We start from the raw sequence: 12913 nt of genomic DNA on the forward strand, positions 1-12913 counted from the left end.
TATCATCCTACTTAGACAAAATAAATTTTTATTTAATCTTACCCCTATTGAATATTGAAACAGTGGACTTAATGATTTATAATGACTCTAAGTGGGCTTTTATTAATCCACATATTCTAAACAAATTTGTGGCCCAGTTAGACAAGCACATCACATGGACTAGAGTTGGACCACTAAAAAAAGAAAATAGATGGTTGAATATAAATAAAAAGAGGGCACGCATAGGTGAAGGAGTTCGGAAGTTAGATTATTGGACGACAGTTTTGAAGGGAGGGAGAGGGGACGCAGAAGAGCAGCCGCAAGCGGCTGTACACGGTTCAAGGCATGACCGTCTAGGTGGCTTTCTCTAAGTGAACAGTTCATAGGGTGACACTTTTCTTAGTTTTATTCATTATTGGATTTGTTTTTTTGACATTGACAACGTCGTATTAACAATTTGATGAGTTGGTTTATTTATACTATTTGCATGTGTTTGAGTTCTTGCTTTACAACTAGCTCGGTTGATGACAAAACTTTGTAGCTTGTTGGGTGACATAGAGTAGGTTGACTCACATTAGTAAATAATATAATTAAATTGTAAAAGATCTTATGACAAAGACCTGTTTTTTATTACTACTTAAATTGACCGACTTTTCAGCACCATGTCTATGTGGTGTCTAATGAATGATTAAACTGAGTTTGGTGTGAACCTAGAATCTGAAACTTAGAGGACTTTACCTTTATCTTATGTGACTTTCCCCGGATGATTGATTTCTAGATTTTCACATTAAACTTTGTTTTACTGATTCTTATTAACTGGTAAATCTTGACCACTTGTGTTGATTTTGTGAAACGTTTATTATATTTGAATTGTTTGTCGTTTATCAAGCGTATTGGCAACATACTTGCGTTGTTAGCGGGTTGGTAAATTGGTGGGTAATTGGTATAATTAAACGGGTTATTAGGTTATATGGTGAATCTTAAAAACTATCCCTAATAATTAATCAAAGTCATTAATTCCAAGGCTATGTCTATGTGGTGTTATGAATATGTAAACGGGTTTTTGTGTTAAACTTGCAATCAAGATTCTGGGTAGGAGTTGTTTTTCTTTAATATATAAACACTAACCACATATTCCCCGTGGATACGATACCTTACTTACGCTATCTACGTAATTTAATTAGGTTTCTGATTGACTCTGACGATAGTCATCACGTCCCAGTTATTATCATCGGTGATAGAATTTATATAGAACTTACAGAATCAGGAATGGCCGAGGTATTTCTGAGGGTAGGCGTCAAGCAAACTTGTTTCATCATCAATCCATGAATTTCCTATCTGCAAATTTTACACCAGCAGTAATGTCCACGTTTTTAGAGAATAAACATTATAAGTTTGTAAATTTTATAATAGAATTTGCAGAAGTTAAGTCAACGTAAACATACCAATAATCCCTTTGATATTAAAGATTGTCTGTACTAGTATAGAAGTGATCAAATGATAGGGTTAAATTGGCTGTGAGATGTGATTCTAGACCCGCATCTTATGGCGATAAGCCACACGATGCAGGTTCAATAGATGCGGTTCTAGAACGGCATCTTTTGGTATTTTACGCTAAAATTGTAAATTATCAATTGTTCAGTAATATAAAATAATAAAAGTAAACACACATTTATAATCTAAATAAGTGGAAACTAAGCTGAACGAATAACCTTATTTTTGGCTGAAACATCTCTTGCTTCAACCCAATCAGCCCAACTCATTTCCACTCGCAACAATATGCCTAGTTCGACATCCTCATCCTCTTCCATAATAACCACCACCACAAGACCGCCCTCCTCGGTAGGTCTCACGCCCACCCCTACCACCACCTTTATACCTTGAAGATTCTCCAAATGTCTGCAACAGAGCACCATAACACATCAGCAAACCTAAAAACATAACAAAAAACCAAAACATACCACTTAAGACAAAAATATTTAGTAGATATCACCTCCGAAGACAAAACATAATCAATTTAGATTTCTACAATGTAAAAACCCCTAAGTTAAAAAAACAAGCAAGTTAGAAACTAGGGCACCAATTCTTCATATAAAACAATGAAACCAAAACCAGATTCAGTACACAACAAAACTAATCCATAATATTATTAACATTCGTTTAAATTTAACCTTCACATTATATTCGTATAATCTAACTAAAATGGGAACAAAACAAACATTCAAATTCGTTCAACAAACAAATTTCTAACCATATAAATCAGCTACCATCACCATTCTTCGAGATTATGGTTAAACACAACCTTGTAAATCGATACTAATCGGGACAAACTACCAAATTCATCAAATTGTTGAGATACTGGGTGAGTTCCTTGAAACCAGCGGTGGTGCGGCGTATTTCGGGGGTGGTGAATGGTGAGTCTCAGACACTGCAGAGGCGAATGGTGAGATACGTTGGTTATTTGGGGGTCTCGAGTGGTGGGTGCCTAGTGCTCCGGCAGGGCCGGTCCTGAGAATTCATTTACCCTGTCCGAGCTCAAAAAAACGTGCCCTTAGGTCTTAACTAAATAAAAAATTTAAACTACTTTTTCATACAACTTTGAACCGTTGACATAAATATAGCATTCGATTAACAATGCAATTAACAAAATACAAAAGTTAACTGAAATCGACATAAGTTAACTGAATTAATGCCCAAATAATGTTCGACAACATAAATTGCAGAAATCGACATAACAGAAATCGACATTAGTTTTTAGAAAAAATATTTGGGTATTGGGCTTACTAACCTAATGGGCTAAATAGTTTAAACAATATGATTTTTTTTAAGTGGGCCTATGTTAATATTTTTTTGGTTATACCCTATTAATTTTTTTTTACATATATAATATCGGATTTTTTAAAAATTACGTGCCCTACGAAATCACGGGCCCTGTTCGGTTGTCCTCCCCGCCCTCCTTCAGGGCTGGCTCTGTGCTCCGGCGGTGCTGCCCGTCTCAGGAGGCGGTGGTCGTCTCAAACGCAGGCAACGGTGGTGGTTGTGCGATTTAGGGGGGTGAGTGGGAAACAAAGCCGCCTAAGACCATGGGGTGTGGTTTTTGGGTATCCGCCACGTAGGCGCCACGTCACATTGGTGGAGGATCATTCCTTTAAGGACCCAAGGGTGTGGAGGACTACTCAATTTAATTAAAAAATCAATATATAATTGAAGGAGAGAGAGAGAAACCAATACATAATTGAAGGAGAGAGAGAGAAAAAACCTTTTGCAGGCTCGTCTCTTCCGGCAAGAAACCGACGTTTGCAACGTGACGAGGGGGAGGGGCCGGTGTGGGACGAGGGGGACGAGCCGGAGACCGGGGGGGGGGGGGGGGACCATCCCCACACCCCACGGTCTAAGGGTTTTGTTAATGCTTAGGAGCAATATATCAAGATATAACACCAACTGTTGGATTGTTTTGTTGATCAAGGGCTAGACTCTCATCTAAGATGCCAAAACACGGATCAAACTTTTAGCGACGACTTCTTACATGTCGTCGCTAAAAGCGTTGCCCCTAATGCTGTTATTTCTTGTAGTGCATTGCCATCTCTTTTTTTAACAGCTAAACTTATTTTTCCCATACTATACTAAATTACATCCCTTCTAATGTTGAAACTTGGTCTTTTTAAAAAGAGGCGTGCAATTCTTATTGACTAAGCCATAGCCCATGGGGCCCTTGCCATCTATATGCACAAAACATAGTTTTTCGTTTACAACCCTTAGACTATCCTCAACCCATCTTAGGTGGAGAAAAATCTACTCCATTCAAGTGATGTGAAGAGAGAGAAAATCCTCGTAAGGGCAACGCCCTTAGTGTTCAGCTCTTTGATTTCACTACATGCACCAGTAATTGTACGGTACATGTAACTTGCATGTTATCTAATCAAATGAATATAACTAGAGATTGAGTAATTAAAAGTTGCTCAAAAGTTTATTATATATTTTGTTTACGCCATCTTAAAGAAAAACTCGATAATGATTAAATAACAGTTGTAATTTGATTCAATATATTTCACTATTCCATTGGGTGTACCTTTCAACATATTTACAAGTTCGACTCAAAGCTTCTTTTTAGATGATAACCATATTACTAAATCAAACACTCTACAAGACCCAAAGAAAAAAAAAACAAATGAATATCACCGACGACGATGAATATATGTAATCCGTCGATAAAGGTGGTTACCAACGGAATTACATCAATAAAGGTGGTCAGGAAACAACTACCTGATATCAAAAACTATATAACCACACACTACAAATCTTATGGATTGAACGAGAATCTTCCCAGAATACCTTGCTTGTAAGGCAAGTATGTTTTCTTCTTCATATCATTCGAAACCGCCCGGTTCACATTGTAATGGAGCTCGTGAGCCGATACTCGCCCCCTTCGCTTCGACATGGATCCCGAGTTTCTAACATCTTGATCATGTTTTCTAAAATTGGCCGAGTATTTCTTAAGCGGGTCTGTGTCCATTGCTCGACCATCTGAAGCACTTCTGAACAAGAAAAGATCCAAGAAGCTCCATTTTCTTGAACCACTTTCCGAAGAAGATGACACACGAGACGGAGGCGCCACTTCTTGCCTCCGTTGATCGGATATGTACGCGCAAGGTGGTGGCAAAGATCTTGTTCTTCTACTTCTCGATGAAGGTAACCGAGAAGACGAAAACCCTCTTTCTCTCCCTCTTTCCCTCTCCACCTTTGGTTCTTCGCCGTATGGTGAGTGAACGCTCTTTATTACGCCGCGGTGGAACAAATCATCCGCGGCGACAGGTTGGCTATCCATATGACAACTTACATCAAATGAAAATTCTTCTTGAAATAAACTGACCACTGATTTTGGAACTCCCGGTTTTTCCTCCCACGCAAATGGGACCGCTGCACAAGAACTGTTGCGGTTAGCATCGTTCGCTATCAACATGTCTTCAAACTCTTGATACAACTTAGTTAGTCGTGTTGGGCTAGACGGGGTACTGGTGTGATAACTGTTGTTGTATGGTGAAGAGTTAACGTCGTGTTCGATGGCTGGATCGATGTCCATAATGGTATGCGATCGATGATGTATATACAATTAACAATGGATCGATAGATACAAGAATTTTAGAATGAGGACTAGTGGTTTTATAAGCATGAGGGTTTGGAATGAGGAAGGGGATAGGAAGGTTCGTTGAGATAAATAAAGTTGACTGAAATTTGAGATTGAAGACTAAATGTCTAAATTGGCGTCTTGTTGTTTTGGTTTTAGAGCAACGGTTCATTTTTGTTATCGTAAGGTTCAAGAAATCTCATCAATCTGCAATTGGTTAACTGATTTGGAATTTAGAAATGTAAAGAAAGAAACATGTGGTGTATTTATATTTGAAAAAAAGAACATATTTAGAAAACGGGATTTTTTTTTAAAAGGTGTAAATTATTCGCGAATGTCGGGAGGTCTAGCATTAGTTGTCTTAACAGGGTTCGCGCTAGAGTGCCCCCTCACACAATAGATACCCAATTTAAACCCCTCAATGAAAAACCCCTATCACCACCCAGACTCGAACTTGAGATTTGTAGGAGAAAATTCACCCGAACCCACCATAAGTGGAATTTAAATATCCATAGACACCACTAGAGTACTAGAAAACGGGATTTGACGTGTTATGTTGTGTGCAAATTCTAAAATGCTCTGTATTTCAGAAGTTGATATTTGTCTTTTTATAAAAAGTTGAAGCATCTTTCTTTTTATAAAACTAGGTTTTTACCCGTGACGCGCGTTGCGGCAGCAACTTCGTGTTTGCGACTTTGCTACACACAGTACGATGATAACATTGACGTGTGGCGTCTGTTTGTGACGTGACGCGTTTTTGAATTTGTTACGTTATGTTCATGGTATTAATGTGGTTGTCTTGCAAGTTGAAGTGTAAATTCGTAAAAGTAATCTAAAAAGAATTGAAATATGTGAAATTATTAAGTAGAAAAAAAATGAGGTTCAAAGTTGACAATTACAAAAAATTACGAGTTAATGTGTCACTTACCAAAAGATGAAGGTTGAACGTATAAAATCTCTAAAGTTGGATGTCTTGTATGTTACGGTGTAAATTTGTTTTTATTTTTCTTTATTTTATTTATCTAATGTTTATTACTTATTATGTAGAGAGTTCAAATAAGAAAAAATTTTTTGTAAGAAAAAATTTCAACCAATAATAATGTTTTATTTTACTTTATTTAATATAAGTATTTAATGTTACTATAAGCGTACATTGGTAAATCTACATGGTTTATTAATTTGTAGTTTCCCTCTTTAATAGTTAACTACATTAAATAATTTGTAACTTATCTTCAAAGTAAATATTTTTTCAAAAAAATAAAATAAAATAATTTAAAGTGTAGGATAAATTACGAGTAGTGTAAGATAAATTACGAGTTGTATAGGATAAATTTCAACGTGTAGGATGAATTTCAAAGTATGTAGGATAACTTTTGATATGTGTAGGCAAAAAAAGTTAGTGTGGAGGATAATGGTCTTTATGACTAATTAATTAGTCAAAAATGATAAAAAAATGAGATAAGTGAAAAAAACTATTTAATGTTTTACAAAATTACCCTTTGTTCTTTTTCTTCTTAATTAAATTTTCTTCTCAAATGAACCTTCCCCTACTTATTATTTAACTAATATTTATTTCATTTTCTTTACATCAAAATATTTTAAGATATATACCGAAAAGATTTATAATTGAAAAGATTTATATTTATAATATATAAGAATGGACAAAGTGACCAATGGTTGTGTCTATGTCTCAGATGACATGTACAACTTCTATATTCTACTTCAATGGTCACGTAAAAAAGCATGGTAGGAGTCACCGACCATGCTTTTTAAGTTATATGGTAATAAGTAAATGGTTTATATATTAAGTGGGCTGGATGATGACGAAAGCAAAAAGACATGATTTATATTAGAGTAACTGCAATTTTACCCCATAGGGTTTTACTTCGCTGACACTCTTACCCTTTAAAATTAAAATCCTGCTGCCCTACCTCAGGACGAATTCCAATTGCCTCAATCTTACCTCCTGTCACCCAACTCTGTCATGTCAACGTTTGTTTGACTGTTAATAATGTGTGAAAAGTCGTTTTTGCCGCTATCTTATATTTCTTTTCTTCTCCCAAACACACACATTCAGTTTCTTCTCCGCTGGCACACACACTGTTATACACAGAAAATTTAGAGAGAGATAGAGAGAGAACACATTTAGAGAGAGAGAGTGAGAGGGGAGAGAGAGGCGAGATGGAGACGGGTGGAATTGAATCCTTACCATGAGTAATAATATCAGTGACGATGGCTCCGAGGTCGTCGATGGCTTGACCGACGGATTCGAGCGAGTTCTCAACGAAGCTGGCGCCGACTTCGAGTGACGACGGTACGTTGTTAACGGCTTTAACGACTGCTTAACAGATGACGGCGGTTTATTGCTTGATGTTGGAGGTGAAGTCGCGGAGGTCACGGCGGTAGATTTGGATGACGGGGTCGGATTTGGAGGCTAGGGTTTTGATGAAGTTGTTGCCAAAAGTCCATGCAGAAGTGATGGATGTGATGCTAGGGTTAGAGTTAGGGTTAGGGTTTTCTCGAATTTTTGAGTCTGGCTGTGGAGTAGAAGGGTTTGGATCGTCAGAGAAGACGGATTGAAAGAAATTCATTGGTGGTGATGCAGTGGGGTTTTTGCTTTCCGGCAAAGAGAAAACTGTTTGATTTTTTCCTAATTTTAAACCATTGAAAGTGACAACTAGCAGCAGCAGCAACAACAACAACAACAATAATAATAATAAATATGGGGTAAGATTACGAAAAAACCCTTACCTATAACAGTCAAACAACCGTTGACTGTTAAAAGGGTCCAAGATTGATGCATTTTGGAATAGACAAGGGTAGGGCAACATGATTTTGGTTTTAGGGAGTAAGAGTGTCAATGGGGTAAAACCCCACAGGGTAAAATTGCAATTTACTCATTCTATTATGTTGGTTTAAGAAACTTTGGATGTGCCATCGCAAATAAATTCAAGCGACACGAACAATAAATTCAAGTGACACGGGCAATGAGTATGATTTTCCGGAAGAAGCAAATTGTCTGGTGGGAAGATAAATGTAAATCGAAAGTTGAGAATGATGCCGGCTAATTGGTGAAAGTTGAGGTTATTTAAATTCAATATCCCTATAAAGTACTAAATGGAAACGCCAGTATTTGGCCGGGTCTGAGAAGTTTTTTTAATCGGATAAATGACACTCGGATTATCAATACCCATCCCAAACTCATCTTATTGTCATCCCTACTCCCTCATCGCCAGAGGAACACCACCAGTACACCACCTAAAACTCGACTGAAACAACCAACATGTGAGCCTCATGCGGTTTTGTCTCCTATTCATCCTTTCTCACGGATTTTCCATAGAGGGCTAACGATGTTTGGCTCCACTTCTGGTGAACATACCACACGTTCACTATATATGTATATTGTATTCATTGACGAGTAAAACATAAAAAGTAATCAACATATCTAACTCTTTATTGTTTTATATATAATTTCTAAGTATTCTTGTTTAAACTTTTCCCTTGTTTAGAGTCTAGTAAAAATTAATAGTTGTGACGAAGGAGAGATGCAAAACTCATATAGTTTGTTGTTAAGGTCCAAGAATGTACATGTTAAACTAGTGGACTAGTGGTTTATAAGCAAGAGGATTTTGATCGAGGAAGGAGATAAGAAAGTTCACGCAGATGAATAAAAAATTGACTGAAAATTGAGATTGAAATATAATTTGCCGTCATGTTGTTCATGGAGATAAAAGATAAGGCTTTTCTTTGTTAATATCGTAAGCTCCAAGAACCTCGTCAATCTAGAATCGTTGATTTGAAATTGGAAAATGTAAGTAAAGAAACATGTGACGAGTTTAAAATTGTAAAGAGAGAACATTATACGGATTTGACATATTAAGTTATGAGCAAATTTCTAAAACACCACGTTTTTAGAAAATAAATAAATGGGCTATAATAAATTGTTTTAACTAGTATTAACCCTCCCGCATTATGACGGGAGCGTAAAAAAATGTCAAGTAGCACCAATGACGCATCACTGCTACTCTGCTAGCGATCATCAACAACGAAAAAACTCGTACAAAAAATCCGAACAAAAAATAGACGTAAAAACTTTGAACCACGTAAGAAAAACCTAAAACACAGAAAACAATAACTAAGTCGATTCAGAACCAGCACATTGTGACGGGGGCGTAGAACCGTGCCAAATAACAAAAATGGCACACCATCGCCAGCTACCGTTAACACTGAATTTGCGACGTGTTAATGCGAATTAATTAAACTGAAACATAAAGCATAGAAAAGAATAACTAAGTCGATCTAAGACTAGCATGCTGCGACGAATCAGTCAAAAGGGAAAAATATATGTAAAAACGTTTAACCACACACGCACGTTGCGCCGTATTAACTCACAAAATTTAGAACAAAACGTAAAATCCTTGAACTACACACGCACGTTGAGTCGTGTTAACTCGCAAAATTAAGAACGGAATGTAAAACGAAAATTTATGAAAAATGAAAAATATAGGGAACCAAAATTGAAAGTAAAAAATTGTGAGGTAATTGCATAAGATCAAAAGTTTATTGCTAAAAGCAAAAAAAAAAAAAAAATACAAAGTTGAATTGTTAAAGATGAGAAATTTTAGATTAAAATAAAAAAAAGTATTCTTTTAAAAAACCTTAAAACACCCTAAGCATTAAGTAAAACATCATTATACATACAAAACTTACAAATTAATACTATCTAATCTAATGTAATATAGACACTCAAGTAAGTGATAGGAATTACCACATTTATAAATTGTAATTATAAATACTAATAATACATAAATTAAAATCAATCATGTATATCTTTTCCAAATTTATAACGTTAGTATATTGAAGGGGGTGTTTGTTTTTTCTTCAAACATCTTTAAGGAGGCTGATGTCTGCAAGCGCACAGACGTTACCCTTGAAGACTGTTTGTTTTTTTTAAATAGATCTGAAAATAACTTTTTTCAGCTTAAAAAAAAAGCTATGACACCCTTTCTTAAAACATCTTCACAAAAAAACCTATCTCTCTTACAGCTCCTTCTTATCCATTGCTCCAAATCCTAGTTCTACGGTTCTACCTCTCCCAAGCTCCACACCACACCACCACCACCACCGCCAACAACCACCACCGCCGCCTACAACCGCTACCACCAAGAAGCATAAGTCGAAGATGAAACCTAATCGAAATGAGTCAACTCACCCTTCGTCTTCACCTCCCAAACGCGTGATATCTCCTAGAGTTCACGTCATCGGAAACAGGTAAACCCAATTCATGTTAAGGTTGTTCCAGATGCTTACATGTTGGATCTTTTCTTCACCTTATAAATCTCCATTCATATTTGAACGAAAAAGTAAACCTAATTCGTGTTTTTGAAATTTCATTACAGTCATGCTAGAAATTGATGTATCTAATCGGTTAGGGTTAGGTTATCCTGAAAGAATCTTCATTCATATTTGAAATTAATTTCATTCTAACTGACAACTAGGTTTATATTTGGTCGGTTTAGTTTTAAAACTAAGATGAAATATCTCTATACTTTTGTAGTTTTATATGTTTGCTTGGAATGTGTTTAGTTTGATCGATGATTTGGGAATCTGGGGAATTGGGTTGCAGATTGGTTATTACAATTGGAATGTGTAGTTGAGGTAATTGGTTTAGGATGTTTTGATTTGGAAAATAAAACAAAGTTCATGTAGTTTGTACAGACAGTATTAATTTATAAAAAAAAACAGTCTTATATTTTCAGCTTGAAGAGCTTCAGACCACATCTTCAGTTGCAGACATGAAAACAGATGAAATCAGCTTGCAGACAGTTTATGTCTGCAAAAACAAACAGCACCTGAATAAAAGGTTGTATTACATTTTCTGAACGTCCAACGAATCCTCCAAATAGCCTATTGGCGAAATTCATCACATCAGGATACACTCGCCTCCGAATGGGGGAAAACCCTCACCTAGTACCGAAGTCTGTGAACACTCGCCTGAAGGCACGGCAATGCGGTGAGTTAAAACATTCTCGGTTCAAGGATCGAACTAGTGATTGCCGCATACTCGCCTACTTTCCCATCATCACTAGGTGCCACCAAACAGTGGCGAAGCTTGACCAAAGTTTCCGCAGGGGCGGAAAGTCATGGGACCCTAAAAGATTTCCTATCGCTAAGTTCCGGGTTATATGTTCGGGTCGGCTATTCAATTCTGGTCGGGTCAAACAATAATAACTCCAAATAAAACTAAATAATCTTCATTTATTCAAAGAAGTCGTTTTACACATAAAAACTGAATTGAACCCTCAAGTTTCATTTTTATAAGAAACTAGTTTCAGACTTTATTTAAACTCACTTAAAGTTTAATAACAATTGTCAAAAAATACTAATAGCCCCATTCTTCACGTTTTTTATGGACAAATGGTCTCCTCGTCACAGTCACATAATGAGCACTCCAAATCTTCTAACGTTATGTTCCTACTTATTGCCAAAGCCTTGCGAATCCTAACCATCTCCACGCACCATGCAAAACTATTGCGCTTCAAAGGAAGTCACTTATATCAATCCTAACTAAAGAGGGTGTGGTTTTTTTTATGGGATTCGATAGAACAAAAGGGAGAAGCGTCAGAAGCTACTTAGCTATTTGGTTGACGTGTTGGAAAATCGAAATCATTAATAATAAGATCAAGACATCTAAGGCTAATTTCTATGATCTTGTCTGGGTGTAGGGTTTGTGTTAGAAATTTTCGTTTCTTTTTAAACCTAGAATATTGTGAAACGCATGTTTCCATATGGTCAAATACCAATACTTAAACAACGAAATATACGACCCAATTTAAACTTTTACGCACCACTAAAAGAAAACTTGGCTGTACATACGAAATCGATCAGTTTAAACATCTACAAACTAACCAAAGTTTACAAAAGACATAACATAAGTATTGATTAAAGTTTAACAACTAAATTTTAACTACTTCATAACAAAAGCATTTTGACCCGTTTACAATATTTAATTTTCCGGAAGCGGTTGAAGAGCAAAAGAAGTGTGTTAGATCCGAGCGTAGCATGATCATCTAGACTTGGGTTTTACCTATAACACAACAACAAGAGTTAATACCATTTAGACATGGACACATCCTACTAACATGGAATTATAACTTCCAACAAACATGACAAACATGCTATTAAGGCAACCATTCATATTCTCTTGTTAAACTATTACTATCACCCTTTCTTTTGAATCCGTTCTTGGTATAACATCACATGATCATTCCTTTTTAAATCATCATTCTAGTTCATTTGACCCGTTCATAACGGGTTAAAATATGACCATTCTTTTACATACTCATTCTAGTCCGTTCGACCCGTTCATAAGGGATCTATTACAAGTTCATTCTTTTACATAACATTATAGTTTATTCGGCCCATTCGTAATGGGTCTTTTAAATAATCATTCCCTAATGGACTACGATTGCCACAATATATAACAATAAACAAAGCTATAATTAAAGGCCTTAATCGTACAAGTAACGTACCTCATTCTTGATTTTCTTGTTGCTTCGAGTGACTCGAACCTTCTTCCTTTATACCTATACATAACCGCTTATACTTAGAATTCATATCTCATGCTTATTTTACATACATTCCTTGATAAGTCATCATAAAAACTTAACACGTACTTCATTTTCATATTCAAATCATGATCATTACATAGGGTCCAAAGTCAATATTGCGGAACTCTTAACTAAAGCATTTCATCAAACACATGGTGTGCATAGCACCAACAAAGCATAAAGTACAAGTGTTCAAAGC

At 36.1% G+C, this 12913-nt stretch overlaps 1 protein-coding gene across 1 annotated transcript; it reads right to left on the bottom strand.

Moving 5' to 3' along the window:
* Positions 1–4135: 4135 nt before the first annotated feature.
* On the bottom strand, positions 4136–5245 carry LOC110914147. The gene has a single exon (XM_022158963.2). It carries the CDS (start codon positions 5057–5059, stop codon positions 4280–4282), a length of 780 nt encoding a protein of 259 aa, XP_022014655.1. The 5' UTR covers positions 5060–5245; the 3' UTR covers positions 4136–4279.
* Positions 5246–12913: the final 7668 nt, after the last annotated feature.

The sequence above is a fragment of the Helianthus annuus genome, chromosome 2 (genome assembly GCF_002127325.2).
Source record: "Helianthus annuus cultivar XRQ/B chromosome 2, HanXRQr2.0-SUNRISE, whole genome shotgun sequence".
Taxonomy (NCBI): domain Eukaryota; kingdom Viridiplantae; phylum Streptophyta; class Magnoliopsida; order Asterales; family Asteraceae; genus Helianthus; species Helianthus annuus.

Bases quoted from the DNA above. Each gene is read 5' to 3' on its own strand.
- LOC110914147 (XM_022158963.2), bottom strand. From the start codon at position 5,059: ATGGACATCGATCCAGCCATCGAACACGACGTTAACTCTTCACCATAC.